Raw genomic sequence first — 27,818 nt, 5'->3', positions numbered from 1 at the left:
CCACTCTCCTCTCTCAGGACAGTGTCTTTCCTCATTACCCTCCTCTCCCTGGATATTCTCCCTCCCTCAGCACTCTTCTCCTCTCAGGACAGTCTCCTTCCCTCAGCACTCTCCTCTCTCAGGACAGTCTCTTTCCTCATCACCCTCCTCTCTCTGGATATTCTCCTTCCCTCAGCACTCTTCTCCTCTCAGGACAGTCTCCTTCCCTCAGCACTCTCTTCTCTCAGGACACTCTCCTTCTCTCACCACTCTCCTCTCTCAGGACAGTGTCTTTCCTCATTACCCTCCTCTCCCTGGATATTCTCCCTCCCTCAGCACTCTTCTCCTCTCAGGACAGTCTCCTTCCCTCAGCACTCTTCTCCTCTCAGGACAGTCTCCTTCCCTCAGCACTCTCTTCTCTCAGGACAGTCTCTTTCCTCATCACCCTCCTCTCTCAGGACAGTCTCTTTCCTCATCACCCTCCTCTCTCAGGACAGTCTCTTTCCTTATCACCCTCCTCTCTCAGGACAGTCTCTTTCTTCATCATCACCCTCCTCTCAGGACAGTCTCTTTCTTCATCATCCTCCTCTCTCTCAGCACAGTCTCTTCCCTCAGCGCCTCCTCCCCTCTCACAGCGCGCCCTGCCCTAGACCTGCACAGTACAGATAGGAAGTAAAATCATGTGACCTAGTTGGAACACGTGACCTCACACGTCATCATCCCCGGCAGGATTAGCTCGGCTCTAGCGCTGACCCTGGACTCTGGCGGCGGCGGACGGACGGGCGGGCGCACGCGGTGATGCGCTGTCACGTTACTCCGGTTCCTGCTCCGCGGTGTCAGCTGGCAGTGCTCGCTCTGGGCATCCAGTAAGGCCGGGCAGATGAAGGCGCTGTGTAACGCCGGGGGGGTGATGGCAGCCGATCCCATAGTGAGCAGCTCCCGGTTCCCGGTGCTGTCGCACATGCACCCGGTGATGAAGGCGTTTGTGTGCGGTTCTCTGAGCGGGACCTGCTCCACTCTGCTCTTCCAGCCGCTAGACCTGGTGAAAACGCGGCTACAAACGCAGCAGATCGCCTCCGCAGGGTAAGGGCTGGCTTCTGCTATCTTACTGAAATTTGGGCTGAGTTCACACGCAGCAGATTAGGTGCAGAAATTTCTGCATTTAAACTTTGGGTGCAGACACCTGAATGGAGAACGTTTAGATGCAGAAATGTCTGCACCCAATCTGCTGCGTGTGAACTGGTCCATATTGCAGGGATGTAACTTTCTGTGGACTGAGGGGTCACTAACTTTCTCCATGTATCCTATATACCTGCAGGAGCCGAGCGGGGATGGTGAAGCTTTTCCTCAAAGTCATTCGCACTGAGAACTTCTTAGGACTGTGGAAGGGGGTGTCCCCGGTAAGTAACCGTGCAAAGACGGTCGTGAAAATCAAAGATGCTGGAGCAGACGTCGGTCCCTTCCAGAAATAAATATATTACAGTTCACTATATGTGCAGTGCTTCAGCCCGTAAGGAGATGCTTCCTCATGGGAAAACACACTGCAATAAATTTCATTCTGGAGTGGATTGAAGTCTGCTGGAGTATTTTCTTTGAACAATTGTATAGAACAAACAGTAGCCCTGTCCGCACGACAGTGGAGGGGTTCTTAGTGATACTCACCTACCCCAGTCCCCTGCCGCTTCCAGTCCAGCTCCTCACTGCTTGTTCTTGCTCAGCCAATTACTGACTGATGAGACCCTGCTGAGACGTCTTTTGGAAGCAGAATCAAGCGGTGATGAACCGGACTGGAAGCTGCGGGGGTCTGGGGTCGATGAGTATCACTTATTTTTAATTATTAAGGGTGCGTTCACACCAGATTTGATGCTGTGTTCAGTTATTTAAATGAAATCTGCTGCAGAAAATCAGCTGCAGATCCTGTAGGTGTGAACGCACCATAAAGGAGAAGTTTGGGCATGTGCTTTTTTTTTTTTTTTTTTTTTTTTTTTTTTTCTTCCTCCTTTCCTCACATGTGCTGGGGAGGATAAGAGAAATAAGGGCCCTTTTACACAGATTATCTGCCAAAGATTTGAAGCCAAAGCCAGGAATGGATTTGAAAAGAGGAGAAATGCCAGGCTTTCCTTTATGACCTGATATCTGTTTATAGTCTGTTTCTGGTTTTGGCTTCAAATCTTTGGCAGATAATCTTTCTGTGTAAAAGGGCCCTAACATGCTCTCACCTCCTGGGCTCCAGCGTCGGTGGCCACGTACCACCGATCCGGTCTCTAGGTCCCCCGCTGCTTCCTGGTCTAAGTGTGGACCTGGGTCATGACGTTTCAGGTCTGCTCAGCCATTCAGCTGCATCAGAGTCAGAGTCTCCTGGCCGGGAGAGGGAGGACATCACCGTGCAGGAGCTCCAGGGCTGCTCCTCTTCTCCTGGACTGCTGGTAGTATAAAGTGTATAGGGGGATGCCAGCGTATTGGGGTTGACTGAGCTTCTGCACAGTGCTATCCCCTCTCCCCAGGCGGCTGGTGTGTCTCCTATGCAGCTGAGTGCACTGACTACATGGAGAGGCAGGACGTCACCGTGCAGGAGCTCTGGAGCTGCACCTCTTCTCCTGGACTGTTGGTAATATGAAGTGTATAGGGGGTGACCCGAGCTTCTGCACAGTGACGTCCCCCCTCCCCAGGTGGCTGGTGTGTCTCCTATGCAGCTGAGTGCGCTGACTACATGGAGAAAGGGGATGTTAAGGTGCTCGGTTTAGGGGGGGGATTCCCGCTCCTTTATAATAAGTAGCAGTACATCGTACTCCATTACTTACTGCTAGTCTTTACACCCTATGGGCCGGGAGCGCTGTAAAAAACGGTTAAACACATTTACATTGTTCCCTATGGGAACACACTGCTTGGTTCTGGAACAGATTAGGTTAGAGAACAGAGGTATGACTGTATTACTGCAGTTGTAACAGTAGGACGTCCAGTTGTATTGGTTGTTACTTATCTAATATCCTGTACGTCTATCTTATGGGGGAAATAAAGATCAGACGACGTATATTATAGTGACCTCAGGCCAGAAGTCAGCTGATGATCAGCTACGGACAAACGTTTCATTGTTCGAGTCATTTTAATCCAGTAAAAAAAAATAATTAAAAATCCTTGTCTGTCTGTCTCACATCCCCCTGTTTAATAGAGGATATGCAGCCACCAATTACAGTACGGTCCTCCCTGCCCAACACTGATACACTCCTTTACATAGAGCGTGGGGCAGTGTTATATGGACTTTTCCAATCAATTGGTGTCAGAAAGTTATATACATTTGTAATTTACTTCTTTTGAAAAAACTGAACCCTTACAGTACTTATCAGCTGCTGTATGTCCTGCAGGAAATTGTGTATTCTTTCCAGCCTTCCATGTAAGGAACTGTTTAGAGCAGGAGCAATTTCCCATAGAAAACCTCTACTGCTCTGGACAGTTCCTGACATGGACAGAGATGGCAGCAGAGAGCACTGTGTCAGACTGGAAAGAATACACCACTTCCTGCAGGACGGACAGCAGCTGCAAAGTACTGGAAGGATTGAGTTTGTTAAAGAGAAGTAAATTACTAATTTGTGTAACTTTCTGACACCGGTTGATTGGAAAACCATTTTTTTTTTCCCCGGAGTACCCGTTGAATGCCTAGCATATCTATTAGAGAATGCATTGTGTGTGACGTTGCTAATATAAACTTTAATTTTCATATTGATGATTTAATTTCCAGTCTTTTATGCGCTGCATTCCTGGGGTCGGCCTCTACTTCAGCACACTCTATTTCTTGAAGCAACATGTTTTTTCGGGGCAGGAACTCAGCCCCCTAGAGTCAGTTCTATTGGGGGCAGGATCCAGGACAGTAGCAGGAGTATGCATGCTACCATTTACAGTTGTAAAGACCCGATATGAGGTAAGTCTTAATTTGTACATATAATAATAAAAATTATATATACACTGTGTTTTGGTCTAAAAGATTTATTTGGAACTTAAGGGGGGGGCGTGTATTCACTAAACAGTGTGTGTCTTATAGTTCACAGGTGCAGGCTTCCTTTAAAGTTTTGCCCGTTTTTTTTATTGGCACCTAAATGCAATATTAGGGTGTGTTCACACTATCTGATTCTTGCAGATAACTTCCTGTGGATTCTGCCACTTGACTCTCTGTTCGTCCCATAGACTACATTCTATGCTCGGGCAGATTTCGCCATCCGACCCAAAGAATTGGCATGTCAATTCTTTGGGCGGATGGCGGAATCTGCCCGAGCATAGAATGTAGTCTATATGGCATGGGCAGAGAGTAAAGTGGGGGCAAGCGGCGGAATCCGCAGGAAGTTATCCATGTGCATTCCATAGAGTGAACACACCCTTTAAGTGTCACTGTCGTTTGTAAAAACTTTTAACGTATCATAGAGGCATGTCAAAAGTTTTGATCGGTTCAGGTCTAAGGGTTCAGACCCATACCAATTGGGAAAACGAGCAGGGAGATGACCACGCCAAGCTTTGTGTGATCGGTTGGGCTCCGTTTGATTGCCTCTGTAATTCTATGGAGCCCAACTAATATCACATGACACAGACAGGAGAGGATTGCGCTTAGCACGGTCTCCTCATAGCTTGTTCTCCTGATCGGTACAGGTCTGAACACTGGAACAATCAAAACTTTTGACATGTTAGTGACATGTTAAATGTCTTTACAAATGACCGTGACACTTCAAAGTGTTCCTGTCGTTATACACAGCAGGTTTGCAATTATTTTTTATCATGCTTTACAACAGAGTAAATGTGATAAAGAAACAAGAGGCACTACAGGTCACAGTTCATATTGGTAACGGATCCCAGGTTGTAAATTGAGGCAAGACATGTGGTGGTGCTAACTAATAAAGTCATATAAATCATGCTTTACAACAGAGCTGTACTTACTTGTATTCAGGTCCAGTCTCCTGAAGCTTTTTAGTCTTGTCCTGGTTGAAAAAAAGGGACTAAACACATGAACTCATGGCAAGTACAGAGAGTCACAGCTCAAATGACTGCCTTCTGTTTGAGCACAGATGATAGGGACTTCATGTGTTTTGTTTTTAACCAGAACAAGACAAAAAATCTTAACTTCAGGAGACTGGACCTGGATACAAGTAAGTATAGATTTTATTGTAAAGGATGATAACTAACAAAATAAAAAAGAATGTAAATTGCAAACATTCTTTATATAACATCCCCTATGGATTAGGATTTTGGAAATTATAACGACAGTGACACTGTAAGCAATTTTTTGACTAGTCTTCATTTTTTACTGTAAGGGCAGTAAGGTGGACTCTCTGCCATGGGCCGTGATGGTTAATTTTGAGAGTTTAACATGGATTACGTTCTTATAGGTAATATTACACATTAATGGTCACTAGATTAGTGGAGAAAAAAATGTTAAACCAGGGATCGAGTCTGATTGCCAGATGTGAGTTTAGGAAGTAATTATTTCCCTTAGCTAAGGCTTCTGCCTCATCAGGTTTGTCTTTCATCAGTGTTTCAGAAGAACAGGTTAAGCTTGATGGACTTATTTTCAACATTGCTATCTATGCGCTGTTTGTATTTGTGCAGTATACATTCAGAACCATGTGAATGAAGGCAAAAATGTAGATGTTTGACAGAGCCGGTTCACAGGTCAAGGATGGCATTTTTGGCAAATAGAGTTTTAAAGGGAAAATAACAGCAGGTTAGACGACTGTTCTAACATCGCACAGAAAGATGAGAATAATTTTTCCATAAAATATTAGATATTGGACATATCCAGATTAGATTTGTCCAAAAATCAGCAATTTTGCAATTTGCCATTTTTGTACACTTACGCCATTTACTGTGCAAGATCAGGAATGTCGTAATTTAATAGTTTGATTCCGCACATAGCGATTTCAAATATTTTTATTTTATATTTTAAAAAAAATGGGAAAAGCAGGGGTGATTTAAACTTTTGTCTCAGAGATTAATGCAGTACATATGTACTGCATTGATCTATGAGATCAGTGCTCGATTACTATGGGCTGCTGGGGCCGATCGTAGTTGATTGTCCAGCGGGGATCTGCGCCATTTCTGTGCAAAGCCCTGAAAGTGGCACTATCAGCAGGTTCGGGCCAGTGAACCTGCTGATATGAGCCACCTGCTATTTACCTCCGGATTCCAGGGCTGCAAGTCATATTTTTGTGGGGTCAGGTATAGTGGCGTTTTCGGCTAATTGGTGATATGGTAATTAGCGTGCTCTGAGCATTTGGGGCGTTCCCCATGCTCCCGGAGCACCAGCTCGGGCCGCCCTAGCCTGCCTCCTCCCGGCCCGCCCACTATGCATATTCATATATGCATAGCTAGGCCACTTGTTACAGCGCATGTGCAGGGAGCAGCCAGTAACAAGCGGCCTAGCTATGCATATATGAATATGCATAGTGGGCGGGCCTGGAGGGGGAAAGCTAGGGTGGCCGAGCGGGTGCTTCGGAAGCATTGGGAATGCCCCACATGCTCAGAGCACGCGAATTACCATATCACCAATTAGCCGAAAACACCACTATACCGGACCCCACAAAAATATGACTTGCAGCCCTGGAATCTGGAGGTAAATAGCGGGTGGCTCATATTAGCAAGTTCATTGATAGTGCCGCTTGAAGGGGGCAGAGCTAATATTGGCGTTTAGTAGCAGCTGTAGCAGAAAGCTCAGCATGGCATGGAAGAGAACAGGGGCTGTTAGCTATTTCATTGGTGGCACAGGTTTTGTCTTGTAGTGCTGGACAAAAAGTAGCCCATTAGCTACTAAAGAGCTCCAATATTAGCTGTTCCTACAGGGGTAGGGCTAAAAATTAATGTGGAATTCCAGCCAGCCAATGGGAGGGACACCTGCCCCACCCATCTAATGACTCCACCTATCTGATGACTCCACCTCTGATCATATTCAGTGTAAGTAACAGGAAACTGATTAAGAGGATTATCCAGCATTAGAAAAACATGGTCGCTTGACTCTTGTCTCCATTTTGGGTGCAGGTTTAGCAACTCTGTTTCATTGAAGTGAATGGAGATTAACTGTAAACAACACCTGAACTGGAGACTAGAATGGTGCTGTCTCTGGAAGAAAGTGGCCATGTTTTTCTAATTCTGGATAAACACTTTACGGGTCCCTTCACACCTACCGGATCCGCAGCTGATCTCACTTCTGCAGATTTGCAGCGAGATCAGCTGCGGATCCAGTACCATTAATGCCTATTTTAGCACATACTCGCAGCGGGATTGACATCCTGGCGCCCACAGCCCCGCCGCTCGCATCAGCCCCGCCACCGGCATCCTCGATCCCCGCTGCTGCATCCTCCATCCTCCATCCCGGTCCCCCGTCAGCACCGCATCCTGCAGCCCGCCCGCTGCCGAGAGCACATTACCTGCTCCTCTGCGCGACTGCAGTGAGGCTCCTGGTCCCGCTCGGCCGATCAGTGTTGCTGTGCGACCGGAGCCGGGAGCCTCACTGAAGCCGCGCCCAGGAGCAGATAATGTATGCTCTCGGCGGCGGGCGGTAGGGATGGGGGGCCGGGATGGAGGATGCGGGGGGCGGGGATAGAGGATGCCGGTGGCGGGGCTGATGCAAGTTGCTGGGCTGTGGGTTAAAGCAAATACAGCGGGATGTCAATCCCGCTGCAAGTATGTGCTAACATAGGCATCAATGGTACTGGATCCGCAGCTGATCTTGCTGCGGATCCGGTAGGTGTGAAGGCACCCTAAACGTGACATTAGTGGAATTAAACAAATCACTAGCAGAGTGGTTATGTGATTGAGCCTGAGAACACAAGATGAGCTAGAAATAAAGTGTATATAGAACATACAACACCCACAGAAGTAAATTCAATGCAATTTTATTGAAAAGTCCTAGACAACCCTATTAACTTTAATATGTAAATTCAACAGTTTGCTGCATTTGGGGCCCCCTGTCGGGACATGACAGCAGGTTATGGTTTTCTAACCTGCTGTTAGTTTCTAGAGATGAGCGAACCGGGTTTGAGTCGATCTGAACCCGAACGTTCTGTATTTGATTACCGGTGGCTGCTGAACTTGGATAAAGCTCTAAGGTTGTCTGGAAAACACGGATACAGCCAATGACTACATCCATGATTTCCACATAGTCTTAGGGCTTTATCCAACTTCAGCAGCCACCGCTAATCAAATGCCGAAAGTTCGGGTTTGGATGGACTCAAGCATGCTCGAGGTTTGCTCATCACTATTAGTTTCCCTTAAAAAGGAGTAGTAAAGACAGGAGGCTAATCTATCACCATAGTACACTGCTGTATTGTACTATTAGTTCAAACTGCACAAGATAATTATGTGCCATTTGGTTGATAAACGTAATGGTGGAGACCACCAGTTTGGATGTCAATAGCAATACTTATGCTAGCATTTATATGGTATTTGTTTTGTCATCAATGTTATAATGTGGCCTTCTGGATATTACGTGTACTAGGGGAAGGAATGAGGTTGGGCAATGTTTTGTAAAATGTATTTTTGGTGTAAATTCAATAAAAACTGTTGAATATAAAAAAAGACAACAATAAAAAAAATACAAATATAGAATAAAGCAAACTCTTCTCATCCTCCTCCTCATTGACTGATGCCTGCCTGGTATGTATGTTTCATTCAAATGTTACTGAAAAATTGCCTAACAGCCTCTAATGTAATTGCGGTGAAAAGAACAACTCTCTGCATGGAGATCCAGCACAGAAGCTCAAGTGGATATCTAGGTCTTTGTTTACTATCGGTCTCACATGTGACCACTGCGGCCTGTCAGTCAAGTTTACATAGGGAAATTGTGGAAGAAGAATCCACCTCCATTGTTAAAACAATCAAATACAGGCTTTAAATAAGGTCAAAGGTTATTTAAAATCTTTTGAAAAATATTTGAGTGGTTAGACTTCACCAATTGTTAGAACAAGAGGGAAGAAGTGCTTCACTGCCCTCCTTGTTCTGATCTACATCCAGTTGCACTAGATGCTATTACATGGCATGATAATCCGGGGAAAGTGAGGGCCAACCTGTCAGGTCATTGCTTGCTTTCCCCATGTCTGCTCGCTGCCTGAGCTGTTACAGACGGGGACTAGTGGTAGAGGTGGCCCATTGAAAGTCAGTGGTGTTCTGCAGCCACCGCTTCTATTACACAGGGCAAATAAAGTGACTATTAACGACGAAGAATATTGTGGACATAAGGCCTTGCAGGAGCAGATGTTGGGGATACTTGGCCTAGCACACAATGGCTATTCCCAGTTCATAAAAAATAAAAAAACACATAAAGAGATGAGAAAGACCAGGCATGTTGAAATCTAGTTGCCTGATCCTTCTTTAGGGCCTGGTCACACTGCATAATCCACACAGATAACCTCCGGCGGATTATGGGCCCTACTCAGTACATGATTGGCCAAACCAGCAGCAGTCAGACAGGAATTAGGCTTGTGTTCTCTTTAATAGCGTACCTTATGGAGGAGCTAGTTTTCTAATCGTAAATAAGGACATGTTTTCTTGTGACCCTAGCACCCCAGCTTGGATCTGTATCTATAAATAAAGTCTATAAGTCTTGCGTCTGAAGCCTCTTGTTTCATAATAAATGTGGTGAAGCTGAAACCCCCTCAATGTTTCTTGCAGAGTGGTAAATATCGCTATAGCGGTGTGTTCCGAGCTCTGGGGAACATATACAGAACGGAAGGTACTCGCGGCCTGTTCAGTGGACTTTCTGCCACCTTGCTACGAGACGCTCCCTTTTCAGGGATATATCTGATGTTTTATACACAAGCTAAGAGGTTCGCACAGCCTTGTAAGTAGGTTTTCTTCTATTTAATCAGGGGAAAGGGAAAATTAAAGGGTTTGTAGGTTATATCTGGACTAAGGCAGATGACCATTACATGAAGCTATACATCTCCATAAACTTTTATATAACTGAATGTCATCACCAATTTTACAGATCCCCCTACTCTACACTGAGGTCTGTAGGCATCATGACATGAGCACTGACCAGCACTGGCATGAGTAACTTGGCAGTCAGTATAGGGCCTGGTTCTCAATGTTTCACAACTACAATTCCCATCTAACCTTTGGTTGTTCAGGCATGATGTGAATTGTGGTTTTGCAACAGCTGGAGGATGCCCAGTTTGACAACTCTGGTATTGGAGATATTAACGTGAATATACTACTGTTTTTTGTTTGTTTTTACATGACGTGGTTGGTGCCGGTGCATAGATCCCAGGGGATCTGTCCATTTTCAAAAAGCCACCCTGTTCCCGCCATCTGCACCAGTTTATGCAAATAGGGCCACTCTATGTCCTCAGTGCATCACTGAGGGCATATTGGTACATTGGACCACCTCCAGTGCATAGAGCGATACTATTTGCATTTCAAGAAACTGGCTCAAATAGCGTGTACTGGGTGGTGATTTGAAAAATGGACTGCGCCACCAGGATCACCACACCAGAACTGACTAGGTCGTGTTTAAAAAAAAAGCAAAAAAAAAATAATTATGTAGCTAAGTGGTACATTCCTTTAAAGTGGTTTATTTATCATGCCAGTGAGGGCTATCTGATGAAGTAACACTTTTCACAAGATTCCCCCACCCGACTTTTATTTAAGTTATTACACAAAAAAAAAAGCGCTATATAAGACAAATAAAACAGGCAGAGAGTGCAAGAAACTCTTATGGTAGAATGCAACACCAATCCATCCTTTTTATGGGAGATGTGGACTGCGGCTCTGAGGCAGCAAGAAATGTGATGAAGAAGATGATGAGAGCTGAAGTTCCAGCATCCACACTCGTATAAGTAAACCAGAGACATCCCTATGGTCCAAAGCAAAGTATAGTTTAAAAAACACATGCATTCTCTGCAGTAAATATGGATAGATTATTAAAAGTTGTAAGGTCCATCATGTCAGTATTCACATGGGTCTGACGTACTGTGGGAAGTTTCCACATAAATTTACAATCAATCTGTAGGAGAAGCAGAAGGGTAAATTTGCAGGTTTTAAAGTATCCCTGTTGTTATATCTTTCAGAATCTAAATCTACAGTAGATGTAACATAAAGCAAGTTTGCATTTTTCAAAGAATCTGAGAAATGAAAGTTGGAATCTGAGGCAGTTCTACTTTACACCAGTTTGATAAATCTCCCCCAATGTGTCCATCAGTCACATGACTGGCTTCTCTGTGAGCGCTCAGATAACCTGGGAAACACTGCTCTTCCTGTTTTCTGACTGTTGTGTTTTCCATGATAACTAAAAAAAAAAGATAAAAAAAAATGTAAATTAAAAACATGCTTTATTTCACATCTACTGCGGATTTACATTTTGAAAATTATAACCGGGACACTTTAAGGAATACGCAAAAAAAAACACTGCAGCCATATATTTTATTATGGATTTGTACATTTCAGTTGGACTTCCAACAAGTTTGCACTGCAGGCCAGTTTCCATGTGATTTCTGAATACTCATTTACATGCCTGGTACTTTTATCCACTGGATTTTTCCTGCCATAATCGACAGCTGATACATCTAGTCTGAACGGAAAGAGGTTCTCCAGGATAAACAAATAGGGGCACATTTATCATTCTGTTTGTGCCATTATTTTGGCTAATTGGGTGTTTTTGGTGTAAAATTGTAAGAAACATTTATAAAGGCCTTTACTGTTTTTGAGCAGTTTATGCTGCTGTGCCTTTTTTATTTTTTTTCCCCCTTGGAGGGGGTGTGGTTTCACCTAGCTTATTAGCCAGATTTTTTTTGTTTTTGCACAAAAAAAATTGGGCACCAAACAGTACTCTACCCTGGATTCTAATATTTTGAGAAGATACAGCTCCACGCACACTGAAGCACCTGCATTACATGTAAGAACCTGGGCTTCAGGCCCAAACTTTAAAAAGATACCTAGTATATCTCATTAGAAACCGCACAATATAGTAGAGCAGCATATGAATGAATTCTAGATTTAGATTATATAGTAAACAAATTTCATAAAGATACATCCATACAATACATCAAACAATATGCAAATCCTAAAGAGTGACTCCTTTATTACATGGCTTTCATTTATAAAAATTTTAAAGGGAATCTTAAAGGGGTTACCCAGTGTTAGAAAAACATGGCTGCTTTCTTCCAGAGACAGCACCACTCTTGTCTCCAGTTCAGGTGTGGTTTAAAATCAAGCTCCATTCACGTCAACGGAACGGAGTTGCAAAACTTGCACCCAAACTAGAGACTAGCAGTGTTGACTCTGGAAGGAAGTGGCCATGTTTTTATAATGCTGGATACCCTCCCCCATGAAGGGGAATGTGCTGGCCACAGCTGCTGGAGAGGTTGAATTTTTCCGTTGAGTTCCCTGTAATAAGAACATCCCCGACTCCTCCTCTTACCAGTGATTGAAAGCACCAGCATACAGCCAGAAAACAGCCAGGCCTTGCAATCACTGGCCAGGAACGTTTCCATTACGAAGAGCTCAAAGGAAGATCCCGACTCACCATGTCTCAGGCAGCTGTGGCCAGGACATAACACTCCATTTTCTCAGCCGTGCAAAGTGCATGAACAAGAGCAAAGGTGCTTTGAGTACATCTCATGTTGCCAATTGAAAAAAAACTAGACTAGTTTCCAGTTATTTGCCAGAACATGTGACCCATACTGTCCAACTTTACTAACTTGACTCTACTTCAGATCTTCAAAAACTATTCAAGACTATTAAAGTAGTGTCACAAATTTAAAGTGTTACTGTCGTGAATTTTTTTTTTGCAGAAATCAATAGTCCATGCGATTTTAAGAAACTTTGTAATTGGGTTTATTATCCGAAAAATGCATTTTTATCATTAAAAAGCAGTTTGAAGCTCTCCCCCCTGTCTTCATTGTTCTCCTATGGAGAGAGCTAAAGAAAAGACCAAAACAGGACAACAAAGAGTTAATCTACAAATCCCTCACCCGTTATCTCCTCTGACCATCACCAGTGACCTGTCTGAGCTCGGATTACAGCTGTCACCCAGCTCGCTGCTTGTAATCCTCTGTTATCTGCTTTCTGCTGCCGGCTAACTCCCTCCTTTCTCCTCCCCCCTCCCCTCTCCCTAGAACCTAGAACAGACAGGGTACGACTCCTGCAACAAGTCACAATTTTCAGATTTTTGGGAGTGGATGAAAAAGAGGAAGGAGGGGGAGACCTGGGAAAAGGCTTTTTACATGCAGATAATGGCAGATTTGGCTAATAAACCCAATTACAAAGTTTCTTAAAATCGCCTGGACTATTGATTTCTGCCAAAAAAAAAAAAATACGACAGTGACTCTTTAAGAGTTCCAAAAAGGGCAACCATTATGGAAGCTTGTGTAGATAGGCGTTGTTTTGCTATGTGCCATAAAATTACAATTATATAGTTTCTCAACTAGACTGTGAACCTTAATTTTCTGAACTTGTTTCCCTGCAGATAATATTGACCCCACATTTACTCCTCTTCTAAATTTCTCCTGTGGGGTTGTAGCTGGCATTCTGGCATCTGTCAGTACTCAGCCCGCTGATGTCATCAAAACCCATATGCAGCTATCTCCCGATAAATACCGCTGGACTGGTCACACCGCCTTTTATATTTATCAGGTATGGAATGGTTCCAAATAGTCATAGAATGAAATGCCCCAATCTCCCCTCCTACAACGTTGCTGTAGTCCCAGCACCTTCTGTGATTCTCGTATCTCCCCAAACAAAGGAGTCAAGCAGTAATTTTCCATTACGCAGGCCCCTATGTACACTGACATCATCTGTCGGTGGTTCAGGTGTGCCCCATACATGTTGACAGCAAAATCCACTGCCTAAAGTCTATGATGTACGGGGACCTTTAGGCACGGTTGGTCGGCTTTCTGTGGTTCCCTGTTCAGACAGATCCATATAATTGATTATTTATCAAGCATTTGTGCCTGGTCTTATAATAACCTCTCGGCTTCAAAGAAAGTTTGATTGAAATATAATAATGCTGTGTTTGCATTATAGTCTGACGTTGTTTAATTCTCTTCTAGAATTACGGATGGACTGGATTTTTCCGTGGAGGCATACCGCGAGCCTTACGCAGAACTCTAATGGCAGCAATGGCATGGACAGTATATGAACAAATGATGGAAAAAATGGGACTTAAGTCGTGAACAATTGCTGCAACCAGTCGTCTCTGACTGGGAGTACAAGTACCTTGGACATTATATATGACAACAAGACCACTTGCTTGAAGGATGTGGACCCAAGTTAGCAAATATGGATCATTACTATAAATCAGTACAATTTAAAAAAAAACTTTAGCCTATAAATATGAGAAGGTTGTAACATGAAACCTGCTTCTCTGATGTCTGCACATATGCCAAATTGTGCAATTCTGCCACAATGTGATGCTCTATGGAGTCTTTTGGCCAGACATTATATAAAGGGGCACTCCAACACCAAGTGGATTGGTGGGGTCTGACCACCAAAACAACCACGATCAAAAGAACGAAGACAATCTGCACCATGCATGTGTGACCAATGCTCTATTTATTCTCTTCTGAATCTTCCAAAATCTCATGGAAGACTTCTCTAAAGAGCTGAGGTTGTTATAACTGCAAAAGAAGGCCCAGGCCCATATAAACACCCACGGTTGCAGAACATGGGTGTTCAACATGCTTATATAGGTGTGATGGTTTTGTCCATATATTGCATGGGAAACCTGCAGCCGCAGGTCCCCCATCCTTGACATAGTGTATGTGGACTTCTCTTTTATCTTCCTCTAGTATGTGAATATGTTGTCGCCATCCAGACATTGCACATAGCATATTTGTGTTGAAATTTTGTTTGCCAAGTTTGCACAAAAAGTCTATAAAAAATACAGTGCACTGCGAGTAAAAGACTTTAACAAAGAAATATAAGAAAACATTCTGTGCTTCATTGGATTTTTGGGGTAGCTCCATCTTTTTCCACTGTCTACAGCTGTCACATTCAGTGTGGATTTATTGCAGATCATAATAATGTTTATGTAGCGCCAACAAAATTCCGTAGCACTGTACATTTTCATTCTTAGGCTATGTTCACACACAGTATTTCCATCAGTCTTTTTTTCAACCAAAACCAGGAGTGGGTTGAAAACACTGAAGCTGTGTGTAAACATAGCCTAATACATCAAAAAGGTGAACTGTATGGGAAATATCTGCCATTGAAATCAGTGAGCAGAGTTTACAGGGAAACTCCGGACAGCCTTGTTTTAAAAAAAAAAAAAAAAAACTCCATACAGTGCAGGGCTCTTACCCTGACACTCTTCATGTGGTTTTACAGTAGTCCTAGGCAGGAAACAGAGTGAATTGTAGGGAGGACAGTTTTCCTAACTTCCTGGCTGTCAGTCAACTACCAGTGTGGCAGAACTGCGCAGACACGGTAATACAAACATCTATATAACTTTCAATGTATTTTTAATTGAAAATAATTTTCCTTGTCTGGAATACCCCTTTAAAGGCCTGTATGTCACAGGTATACGCCTAGATACCATAAAAAAAGGTGTTCCAATAAATTACCATGAAAGACAACCAACAAAGGAAAGCCATGTCACACATGTAAGGGTGGCACTCCCAAAATAACAAAATAAATTAGATAAATAAATAAATAGTATAAGCTGCATGTAAAGGTGGCAAAAGTACAACAAATTTTATTAATACACGAAAGTCATAAAGTGCAAAACATACAGGTTAAAAGCAATTAAAACCACAACATACAAAAGTCCATGTTAAATAGACATGGAACCAGGACAAACTGACATGTATCCAAATAAGACGCCCCCTATGGTAAATGATACTGACTCAAACCATAAGAAATGATGTATATGTGTCAGAATATGAGCAGTGATGTCTGTATGAATGACAGAGCTCAATGGACACAAAACAACCCGGATAGATAGGAGAACAAAGAATATGAAGAAATTGTGTGAGTCTAGTAATAGGATTAAATATCACCAGAGGGGGAGTCCATGTCAGGGTCCAAAAAACCCCACGCGTTCCGTCTCCGTCACGAGACTTTCTCAAGGGTAAAGGTACAATGAATTGTTGGACATATATATAGCACTTTTAATCCATGTTAATTAATTACCATGTCCGTAGGTGAGTAACCATGCCTCCCATTAGATGTAGATCTCGACCTGTGCCTCCAAAATGGCCGCGGCGTTACCACATATTCACTGCGCATGCCCAACATGATAACACCGCCCTCCAATGATGTGGTCAGTGACGTATGGGAATCAACTTTATTGATACCAAGTGAGAATGGACACAACAGCATTACCAACGCCGCCGCGTCCCGAATCTACAGCGCACATGCGCACAGTGGAGATACCACCCTCCAATCTTAAGGTACGTATAATCCAGCAAGTAAATGACAGCATAACTAACGCACCCCAGCATAGGTCAACCCATATTCCAACTTGGTGCGCATCAATATAGACCACACATCTACATTCTAAACCATACACTGATGTTTTTAAAAAAATAAATTCCACAGATTTATACCCAAACATTTAAACCATGATTTGAAGGGAAAGAAACCGATACAATAAATACTATAAGAATATAATAAACAATAAATAATAACTATTAAAAAAGTGCAAAAAATAATACAATATAATATATATAAATAAGAAAATAATAATAATAATATATAATGTGCCAAATAAAGTGCTACACCAATTGCCACATACAAATAAAACCATGAATAAATAAATATACATATACCCACATGAATATAATCCCATACGTGTAACCAATATATACAGTGATAATTAGACCACATGATAATAACCCAGTGCACTAGTTCATATTCCAATAATACATATATCCTACCTATAATATATCTTCCCCACTTAATGTTATGCGCTTGCGCCATTAAATACCATTAAATACCATACACACAGCATACACCCAATAAATATTCAAATGTTCAAATAAGGCTACAAAGAAAATTCCATGAACAACCAATGAAAAACCCATACAAAACAATACAAGACGCCATAGAACCACAAATATGATACGCCGCCAATTAAACAACAATAAACAAAATATACCAACTAACCATAGAAGAATATTAGAGCACATACAGACACTAACATTGCGACCACATGCAATACATGTAACACAATGTGTGGGTAAAAATGGAACCATAATTTAAAAGGAAAGGAGCCGATGCAGTGAATACTATAAAAAAGAATAAACAGTGAATAATAGCTATTGAATATATTACAGAAAGTAATAAAATATAATATATATAAATATAAAATAATAATAATAGACATAAGTATATAGTATACCAAATAAATTGCTGCACCGATGACCACATACAAATAAATCCATGAATAAATATATATATATGTACATACATGAATAAAGTCCCTTACGTGTAACCCATATATACAGTGATAATTAAACCACATGATAATAACCCAGTGCACTAATTCATATTCCAATAACATATATCCTTCCTATAATATGTCTACCCCATTTAGTGTTATGCGCTTACGCCATTAAATAATATACACACAACATACACCCAATAAATGTTCAAATGTTCAAAATGGGGCTGTAGGAGAGATCCCATGAACAACCAATGAAAACCCATACAAATCGATATAAGACGCCACAGAGCCACATATATGATACGCTACCAATTAAACAGTAATAAAGAAGATATGCCGACTAGCCGTAGAAGAATATCAGATAACATACAAACACTGACATTGCGACCACATCTAATACAATGTACATATACAATTTGTGGGGCATATCCTGTAACACAAGCACCGCTAGTAGACAAAAGCACAGATCGAGATCCACGAGAAGCTGGTAAACACCTAAAAAATATATGACGACCAACGTGTATGATATATATATATTTATATGTATATCTCCAATATCCAGTACACATGCAACTAATTAATTAAACTTAAAATATGTAGAGTCAGAGATGTCGCACAGGCAGTCATAACAGTATTTACAATATGTCGAATAGCATACATAATAAGTATTATGCAAGGAGATTTTTATGTATATATATCTAATAAATTTGGTAGAACTACAGAACCAGACCATTTCATACAAACATCCTAAGACTAACCCCATACATCTCCAATGGTTAGCATTAGATTTACATTTGATATAAGTGTCTCTCAAAGCGAGGGGCAAGGGAACGGCGCAGGAACGTCTCTCATAGACCCGTGGAGGAAGTCCTTCACTCGACCAATGAATACGGATCCAAATATGGAAAGTGCAGGGATCCCATCCGACTCCAAAGGGAAATTCAAGGGGGTCACACAGATATATTGGAGTTGTTTCTGGACGGTGTTCATGTCCACTGGTCGGTCGAACTACGAAGCAATATATATATACAATAAATATACATAAATTACCATGACACAGAAGTACAGGCTATGCAATTTTTTGCTTTACAGAAATAAAACATTGTAACACCAAAGTAAAGAGGACTTAACATAGTTACAAGTAGACTACACCGGCACGTTGAGCCCTATGAAACACCATGGTATACATTAAATATCTTTTTGACTGTAACCCAAAATAATTCCTTAGTATTTAGTCAAAAAGTCGTGAACAAAATCTAAAGGAAATATTTTATAAAAAAGAAATGAAGCCCTATGTCCAACTGAAAGAAAAAAAAAGGCTTGAATAAGTATAGGAAAAAAATTTAATTAGGCTATGTTCTTGCTCAGTATTTTGAGCTATAAACATCTAGGGGGAAAAAAAGAGACCAAAAGCAAAAAGAGCTAAAAAAAAAACAACAAAAACAAGTGGAGATTGTCCTATGCTAAAAATATAAACTAAAAACGGAGCAGGAACATAGTCATACTTTCTAATCTGCATGCGGTAATAGAAAAACATGAATGTGTGGAACTTAGGGATGGTCCGAACCGAGCTCGGTTTGGGTTTGTACGAACCCGAACTCTCTGTAATGATTCCCGCTGTTGATTCCCATAGCCATAGGCTGTATCCCAGTTTTCCAGGCGGTCCTCCCGCTGTATCCGCCCACTGCACAGAGCGGGCAGACAGTGGGAATCTGATGCCGAGCGTTCGGGTTCATACGAACCCGTTACGCATTCCGCAGCTTGCACCCGCCGGCGGACTAATGCGGGCGCGCGTCTCCGCCCATGTTATAGACTCCATTCTATGCACGGCCAGATTCCTTCATCCGTCCAAAGAATGAACGTGTTTGTACTGATCTGCCCTGGCTGCCCACCCCTCCTAGCAAATATCAGCAGAGTGGGCTGGCTGGTGCGCAGGGGGTGTTAGTCCCGACCCCAGTGCACTAAAATGACTCATTAGCATATGGATTAAACTTCTTATATCAAGGAAACGTAAGAAACCACTATCCTCAGCACCCTGTACGCTATAGGGAGGTATCAGCTGGTTAGACACTACTGACCTGCTGATAGTTTCCCTTTAAAACGAATGTACCATCAGTTGTTTTTTCTTTTTACATTAAGCGGTCGTGCCGGGATCCCGGTGGCACAGTCCTTTCTTTTTATAAATTCCCTACTGATTCCTGCACTTAACGCCGTTCACCAGCATGGCTGTTTGCAGTGGGGGCTTGCCCGCTGACCCCCAGTGTGAAGGGATATGGTCACACTGGAGTGCAGTGAGCTAGGCTCCAGTGCATACAGCCAGGCTTTTGTACACATTCCTGAGCGTCAGTAGTGCGTTTAAAAAAAAAAAAAAAAAAAAAAAAGCAGTGGTGTCTGAGGAAGTGCACACACGCGCGAGAAACAGCAGTTCCACTTTCAGTGATTGATTGGCATCCCTGCCGACTGCTACACGCTCTGCAAGTTTTTATGGTTTTGTAAGAATAAAGAAGATTTTTCTATGTTGGATTTAAAAAAAATTTTAAAAAAGGACCTGATGTAAGGGTCTAATGTAAAAAAAAACTAAAACTTTACTTTGTTGCCTGTGTTTGTATTTCCATATTTCAGTATGCACTTTTATGTGCAGTTCAAGTGTCACAAAGGTGCGGCATGAGGTATTACCTGTATCCTTTTACTGCATTCTACGCTCCATGCACTTCAAGTTTCTCTCAGACACACATTTGGCACCGTGCTGAAAAACAACCCCCAAAAAACTGCATTTATTGTCAAATACTATATTATATATATCATGTGATTCAAGGTTTTCCATAGAAGAACTGGAGTAAAAAAAAAAAAAACACTAGAAAACGCTAATAGGCGTTTCTTTTGGCGGTTATATCCCCTATAGGAGTCTATGGGGGGAAACAAGTGTTGTCACCTACGGAGAAACCTCATCACTACGCGCTATCAACATCTGCAGTGAAACCTAACCTTATATCACTTCATGACATATGAGGACTCCGAAAAGATGGCCGCCGTGAGCTTCCGACGTTTCGAACATGCTAGGCAACAGCCGGCGAACAAGCGCGCCTTGCATTGACTCCCCGCCGATCACATGGATACAAGGCTGCCTGTGATTGGGCGGTGTCTGCACTATATATAAGCGCTGTTGATGCACGTCCGGTCCTTTTCTCTCCACGTTTATCGGGAGGACCTCCATACGGCTTTGTCTCCAGTGAGTGTTAGGCTACAGAGGGGAGCACAAACGCGGTTATACAGTGATTATTTACTGTGGTGTGAACGTGACACAATGCCATATACCGATAGTGTCCCTATTTGTCGTCCCGTTCCCGTAGCAGTCACGTGTCCCTCTCATGTTCCCCATCGCAGCTTCCTAGTGTGACAAGTCTTCATGGTAGTCCTCTAACTATGGCTTCTCCCCCTCAGGTTCCCCATCGTAGCTTCCCCGGGGTGATTCACAATGTCCGGAGGTCTTGATGTCCTGCAAATGAAGGAGGAAGATGTCCTCAAGTTCCTGGCTGCAGGGACCCACCTGGGCGGCACTAACCTTGACTTCCAAATGGAGCAGTATATCTATAAAAGAAAGAGTGACGGTCAGTAGGCCGGGAGTCTGCAGCTGTGGCTCTCCAGGGGTTCTACAACTACAACCCCCATGCTGTGCTGGCAGTGCATGATGGGAGTTGTAGTTATGATACTGCAGGAGAGCCACATGTAGTTATGCTGGTATAATATAGAAGAGCTATAAAGTGTTTATTTTAGGTCTGTAGCGACCAATCACATAGCAACTTGTTTTTCTCCAGTGCAAAAAAAACTCCTTTCCTGTGTCTATGCCATGTCAAGTTTCTTAAAGTGACAGATACCCTTTTATCTTTGATCAGTTGGCGTCTAGATGTTTAGAAACTGGTTGAGTGCTAGACAGGGAGAAGCCTGTGGCTGAGCACTTCTCCCCATTCACTGTGTATTAGAAGATGGCCTTATAGGCCTGCATCGGGAGGCTGTCACATGCATATAGCACATCCCTGCATATTAGTGTACCCGAAGGGTGGTGTTACACGCCATGATCTATAGGAGGAAGCGAGCACTCGCTTCCTTCTCATTCCCTGCTTGCTGCCGGTGCTATTACATGCACAGACAGAAAGCGGGAGGGGCTGCCCAGGCGATCCTTAGATTGTCCAGGTATCCCATTGAAGTCAGTGGCTCTGTGGCCTCCTATCCTATTGCACAGGGTGAGGTTCAGCAGACATCACAATTATTGTGATTTTTCAGGAAGTGGTGTATTCAGGAACTGTCAAGAGCATGAGAGGTTTTCTATGGGAATTTGCTGCTGCTCTGGACAGTTCCTGTTTCCAACAGAGAGCACTGTGTCAGACTGAAAAGAAAACACAGCAACTGAGAAGTACTGGAAGACTGGAGATTTTTAAATAGAAGTAAATTTCAACTCTATATAACTTTCTGAAACCAGTAGATCTGAAAGAAAAATATTTTCACCGGAGTACCCCTTTAAGATTGTGTTGCCGTGACATTTGGTTAGGGTTGCTAATGATGCTTCTCATAGTCTTTGGTGCTGTTTTAAACTGCTTTAGAACATGCAGCTGATTTATAAAGATGACCTGACAAGTCAAAAGTTTTGACCGTTGAGGGTTTATGGGCTAAGACCCCTCCAGTAATTCCAAAACCAACGTGGTAGAAGAGTGCTGTACCCCTCTGTATCTGATCAGTACTGCTCGGCTTTCCTGGGAGAGTGGAACAGCCGGTGTATGGATATGTAGACATGATCAATGCTTTACCCAAAAATCCAGGGAAAGTTGCTATTTTTTGCACAAATGAGTAACTGCTCAAAAATTAGTTATGAGATGAGTGCTTTGACACTGTTATCGGATATGTTTGTCAAGAAATTTTTAGAAATTATTTTGCCGACCCATTTAGCATTCAGCAGCATTCAAGGTGTTCTAATCTATTCCAGGCATCTACATTATCAACCTGAAGCGCACATGGGAGAAGCTGCTGCTTGCTGCACGGGCCATTGTTGCTATCGAGAACCCAGCTGACGTGTGCGTCATTTCTTCCAGGAACACTGGTCAGGTAATGGGAATCTTTGTTTCTTAAAGCGTACCTGTTAGAGATGAGCACGCTCAAGTCTGATCTTCGGCATTTGATTGTCGGTGGAAGAAGTTTGATGCAGTCCTAGAAAGTCTGAACATGGATACCTCCATAGGCTGTATCCATGTTTTCCAGGCCTCCGTAGGACTGCATCCAACTTCTTCCACCGGTAATCAAATGCCAAAGATCAGACTTGCTTGTGCTCATCTTTAGTACCTGACATTAGAAACCGCATTCAACATGTCAGACACATCAAAGGTTTTGACTGGTGAGTGTTCAGTCTGACGACTGAACACTTTTTCCATCCAACCTGGGCTGCTGCATATTCTTGCATTATGCGGCTGTCCAGGCAGGAGAGAGTGCATTGTGTGGATTTCTCCTGACTCGTTCTGATCAGTGACAGTCTGAACACTCAGACCCAAGCTGGTCAAAACTTTTGACATGTCGGTGTCTTCTAATGAAAGGTGCGCTTTAAACCACCGACTGTAATATCCGTATTGAGCCCTTTGAGCTGTGACTCATTTTTGACTAAGGTATCTTTCTATTTCTCATTTTGACTAATGATTTTTCTCAATTTTTTTAGAGAGCGGTGTTGAAGTTTGCATCCGCATGTGGAGCCACACCAATCGCTGGCCGCTTCACTCCTGGTACCTTCACCAATCAGATCCAGGCTGCTTTCCGTGAGCCTCGTCTTTTGGTTGTAACCGACCCACGCGCTGATCATCAACCTCTTACTGAGGCATCTTACGTTAATATTCCCACCATTGCCCTCTGCAACACAGATTCTCCTCTGCGCTATGTGGACATTGCCATTCCTTGTAACAACAAGGTAAGTGAGGGTTCTGTTTAGAAGAATCGATTGGCTTGAATCTCAGTAGCTACTTGTGTACATGGTGAGATGACTGCGCCCATAATGTACAGTATTGGAAAGCTCTTCTCCTGACCTGCCAGTTTTGAGGGCCTGTCGGGTTCATGCTTAGTGTTCTGATTCCTTTCAAGGCTCCTATATGTGCCACATTACTGTTATCCCCTAGCAGCACCACAAGAGAGCTACTCGACAAAACTAGGGCAGTCCTTGCACCACTGTGCCGAGCTGGACACAGAATAGCGGAGTGTATGAGCCATAGAACTTGACTTGTTGCTTTGTGTACATGCAAGGTATACTGACATATCTATTAATGCTTAAATACTCTGGCCATATAGGTGGTTATTGCACACCGTTAGAGCTTGGAGATGAGGTCATACATTGGCCAATGAACTCTGAGTGTAGGATGTGTGCTACATAAACACTGGCAGGTTTTTACTGACTCCATAAGGAGCATTATGACTCTAATGACTGGAGCTCTGTATAAATTCTTGCCACATCTTAGAAGTACTTGTGTTATGTGTTATGAAGTGTTCTTTGTGATTTACTTTTATGTGGCTTCAGGGGTTATGTGAAGTTTGTCATTTCCAATTTTGACAAGTCAAGTTACTAATGACGCCAGGTCTTACTCCGGAGACCAGCTGCGATCCTGAGATAGAGGCGAGGGGAGCGTGCGCTGTACCGTGCTTTACTCCCTGGCTGCTAATCAAATCAGACTTGCTCACTCTATATATTTTAGTGGTTGGATGTTCCTGTGCACTCCCCCGGGTGTGCCCTGGTTCCCAGGAATAAGACCCAGTGCCATCAGTAACTTCACATATCTGAGGACACATCAAAAGTTACTGGAAATGACAGTAACTGTTTAATGTTTAAATTTGAATTTTATTTTCAGGGAGCCCATTCAGTTGGTCTCATGTGGTGGATGTTGGCCCGTGAAGTTCTGCGCATGAGAGGCACCATTTCTCGTGAGCATCCATGGGAGGTCATGCCTGATCTGTACTTCTACCGTGATCCAGAAGAGGTCTGTACCTAAATTACTGAAGCTGCCGTTTAAGTCATAGGATATAAACCTCTTAACAACAAAGAACCCCTAAATTTCTTAGTACCTCTGCAGTAAGTGGGACATAACTGTATTCTGTACAGTTGTAGGTAATGTAGTAAAATATGCGGCTTCCTTTCTCTATTCCCTCCGTGTAGAGGCTTATATACCCCACATAAACCTGGTTTGTTGGATTGATATCTGTGGGTACAGCTTAGGGCTTGTCGGGGATCTGTGGTAATACGAACTCTCATTCACCCATTGGCCTGGGTAAAAGGGCCTTTTCTCTGGAACCTTGCAGAGGTCATGAGGATGAACTCCTGATGGTTCCTTTCAGTCCTATATCAGTGGGTTTGGGTGGACGTGTACTACAGGGAAAAATTACAGCACAATATTGCTGTAAATTACAGCATGGTAATTTGTTCATTGACCTGGCTATGCTGCAACATGTATTACTTTGCAGTCATGTTTGCATAGATCAACCTACTCTGTATTGAATTTTTGGTTCCTGCAATATCCTGAAGTTTTAATCTGTCATGCAAATGAGCTGTATGTAGGCTGAGAGCAAAGCGCATATAGCCAATGATTGGCCAAGAGGCGTATATCACTCTAATGGGACATGGGTGCCTGTCTGGATTCAAAACTTACAGCTGCTTTCTTCCAGATACAGCACCTCTTGTCCTCTGTAAATGAGTTGTAATACCGCAGACAACCTGAGGACAGGTGTGGCACTGTTTTTGGAAGAATCGGCTATCTTTTTCTGAACAACTAGATCTAAAAACATTTGTAGACCTAACATGGGGTTTATTGGTAACTTTAATATAAACTCCAAGCACACAAACTAACATTCACAAACCGGTTAGCCGCGCTAAGATGTCCTATTTTTTTTTTTCAGATTGAGAAAGAAGAACAAGCCGCTGCTGAGAAGGCTACCACAAAGGAGGAATACCAGGGTGAATGGACTGCTCCTGTGGCAGAATTCACTACAACAGAGGTTGCTGACTGGTCAGAGGGAGTACAGGTTCCTTCAGTGCCCATCCAACAGTTTGCTGGTATGTAATTCACAATTTTTAGGGCAAATTTACCAACAAAACAGAATTCTGCATTCTAATCGAATTACAATTTTTAATTTCAGAACGTACTGAGGTTCCTGCTCCCAAAGTTCCAGGTAAGAAATAAAATATACTTTTGTTTTCATTGTATAAGAATTCTAGAAAATCTTAACCTGCAAGTTCAAGATGCTTGAATAGTAATGTCTGGGAAGACTCATTTCATTTGAAGGGCAAGTCCAGTGATGCTGTCTGTGCTCTGGCATGGGGAGATGCAGCTCATGGTGGGTGGCTGGGTTGCTGAGGCAACACATGGTGAATTCTAATAGGACTCCTGCATGGAACTCTCGGTGTTATGCAGTTGCCTTGGTAATCTGACGGCCCAGCTTGAGCCGCAACTTTGCACGTAGAATAGGGGACTGCATCGTAGGACTGATCTCCTAAGCTCTGAGCTCTACTCACACTTGATGTGCATCTAATGAAACAGCAGTCATGATGGTGTGAACATAGTCCCACATCAGTGTCTACTTTAGCTATACATTTTGCAAGCTTACTAAATTGAAATAAATGAGACTGCCGCTTACATGTATTCCTGTCATACTGTATCTGCATAGCTATGCTAAGATGCTTAGACAATTCTGACTTCGTTTTTCCCCCAAGCTCATGGTTAGGGTGTGAACACTGAAGTAGGGGGGCTGCTAACCATTCTGTACTACTTTGTGTAAGGTTACAGAAAATCTAATAAGGGAAAATTTAAAGGGAGTCTTTCCTAAGAGGAAAACCTTATCTGTGTGAACAGCTTTCATGGTGTTGGGTGTCAAGACTCATTCAGATGTCTGGGGGTAAGGGATCAGGTGTGTTGGGTCTGTATGCTCAATCCCTTGTTCCTACAGGAGACAAGGCACTGCCAGATAGGATTGGCATTGATTCATTCCCCTCTGCACAAAGTCATAGATTTGCATACAAATGCATGAGCAGACCTGAATGGGAGAGTTGGGAAGTGGTGTTCTAACAGCTACTGAAGGTGTGTGGGTACTTTCAGGTCATGGCATTGTAAGAGCTCTGGGATTGTCTTTATGGTCCCTGTATATTTGGAGGGGTCACAGGGTAGCATATTGTTCTCCTGCAGTCATGTGGATAAACTTTAGGTGCAGATTTTACACCATAACCCTTAGAGTACCCACTTAAATTCTTGGAAAAGCATGCTGCATTGTGTATATATAACATCTCTCTTCTCCATTAGCCCCAGCTGAAGACTGGAGCACACAGCCCGCCAGCACAGATGACTGGTCCGCTGCCCCAACTGCTCAAGCCTCAGAGTGGGTCGGAACAACCACTGAATGGTCTTAAAGGAACATCTAAAGTCTTTTATTTCAGTGCCTGCAATGGTCCCATAATAAACAGGGTTTCAAACCAAATGTAACCAGTGTTTCAATCTTTTAAGTGCAACTGTTGGTAAAAGTAAGGCAAAAAAATATTGGGGAAGATATCTGGTCCTTAAAGAAATATTCAAATTTACAATCTGGCTCCTAATGTAAGTGTGGTACCAAAAAAATAAATATATATATATATATATATATATATATATATATATATATATATATATATATATATTATACAGTGGTGCCCCGCGCTTGTAATCCAAATCCACTCTTAAACCAAAGCAAATTTTTCCTATAAGAAATCACTGATATGCAGGCAATTGGTTCTACACCCCAATAATAATAATTTATTCTTAAAGGACAACTCCGGCGGGAACCCCCCCCCCCCCCAAAAAAAAAGACACACACACACAGACACCATACTCACCATCCCTCCGGTGACGATCACCACTCCATTCGCCCGCCGTCCGCCTCACCGTCACCTGCGTCCGCCGTCCAGCGATGTCTCTTGCTTCCGGGTCCATGAGAGAGAAAAGGCTGCCAGTGCGCTTGCGCACTGGCAGCCTTTTCATTGGCTGGAGCGCATCACATGGCTTTTAGCAAGCTCAGCCAATCAGGGCCTTTTCTCTCCCATTCACTCTCAATGAAGAGGAAGAAGACGCGGACCGCCCCTCAGCTCTGACGTCACCAGATGCCGCCTGGGAGAAGAGGACCGTGACGACCGTAATAGGTAATGTATACATTCTTTAACTTCTGGGGTGGGGGGTCGGGAGTCGGAAAGTGGGGGAAGGGGGCCAGACCGGGTATTTAACCACATTACAAAATTATATAACTTTGTAATGTGTGTTAAATAAGCCAAAAAAAAATTTCCGCCAGAGTTGTCCTTTAACATGTAAAACAGATGAAACAAACATTCAGAAACAGAAGAATCTGTGATATTATAAATTACTGTACAGTAATGGAGAGGATGGGAAACAAGGGCTGACAGACTGCAGGGAGCATGAAGTAGTGAGCAGGACATATGTGGGCACAT

The 27,818-nt window shown here is 42.9% G+C and overlaps 2 protein-coding genes, 1 long non-coding RNA gene and 1 other non-coding gene across 4 annotated transcripts; 3 read left to right on the top strand and 1 right to left on the bottom strand.

The window, feature by feature from the left end:
- The first annotated feature begins 683 nt into the window (after positions 1-683).
- On the top strand, positions 684-14,878 carry SLC25A38 (solute carrier family 25 member 38). The gene is given in 6 exon segments (XM_069967381.1): positions 684-1,068; positions 1,298-1,379; positions 3,716-3,895; positions 9,625-9,793; positions 13,418-13,584; positions 14,001-14,878. Coding segments are annotated over 6 exon segments (930 nt in total). The 5' UTR covers positions 684-859; the 3' UTR covers positions 14,124-14,878.
- LOC138788951 (uncharacterized) lies at positions 10,447-20,981 on the bottom strand. Its single transcript, XR_011362672.1, has 3 exons — positions 20,321-20,981; positions 20,012-20,081; positions 10,447-11,239 (listed from the first exon to the last, which is right to left on the bottom strand). It is a non-coding gene; the product is annotated as an uncharacterized lncRNA (long non-coding RNA).
- Positions 20,482-26,821, top strand: LOC138788949 (small ribosomal subunit protein uS2). Its single transcript, XM_069967380.1, has 8 exons — positions 20,482-20,564; positions 20,777-20,943; positions 22,314-22,432; positions 23,034-23,279; positions 24,208-24,336; positions 25,250-25,406; positions 25,490-25,522; positions 26,647-26,821. The coding sequence occupies exons 2-8, from the start codon at positions 20,811-20,813 to the stop codon at positions 26,751-26,753; spliced, it is 924 nt and encodes a 307-aa protein (XP_069823481.1). The 5' UTR covers positions 20,482-20,564; positions 20,777-20,810; the 3' UTR covers positions 26,754-26,821.
- On the top strand, positions 23,660-23,817 carry LOC138790417 (small nucleolar RNA SNORA62/SNORA6 family). Its single transcript, XR_011363074.1, has one exon. It is a non-coding gene; the product is annotated as a small nucleolar RNA SNORA62/SNORA6 family (small nucleolar RNA).
- Positions 26,822-27,818: the final 997 nt, after the last annotated feature.

The sequence above is a fragment of the Dendropsophus ebraccatus genome, chromosome 4, assembly GCF_027789765.1.
Source record: "Dendropsophus ebraccatus isolate aDenEbr1 chromosome 4, aDenEbr1.pat, whole genome shotgun sequence".
In the NCBI taxonomy this organism is placed as follows: domain Eukaryota; kingdom Metazoa; phylum Chordata; class Amphibia; order Anura; family Hylidae; genus Dendropsophus; species Dendropsophus ebraccatus.
The sequence above is the reverse complement of the archived record's forward strand: the minus strand, read 5'-3'. Positions and strand labels throughout refer to the sequence as shown.

Bases quoted from the DNA above. Each gene is read 5' to 3' on its own strand.
- LOC138788949 (XM_069967380.1), top strand. From the start codon at position 20,811: ATGTCCGGAGGTCTTGATGTCCTGCAAATGAAGGAGGAAGATGTCCTC. The intron at 23,280-24,207 runs GTAAGTGAGGGT...TTTTATTTTCAG, and splicing joins CCATTCCTTGTAACAACAAG to GGAGCCCATTCAGTTGGTCT. The intron at 25,407-25,489 runs GTATGTAATTCA...TTTTAATTTCAG, and splicing joins GCCCATCCAACAGTTTGCTG to AACGTACTGAGGTTCCTGCT.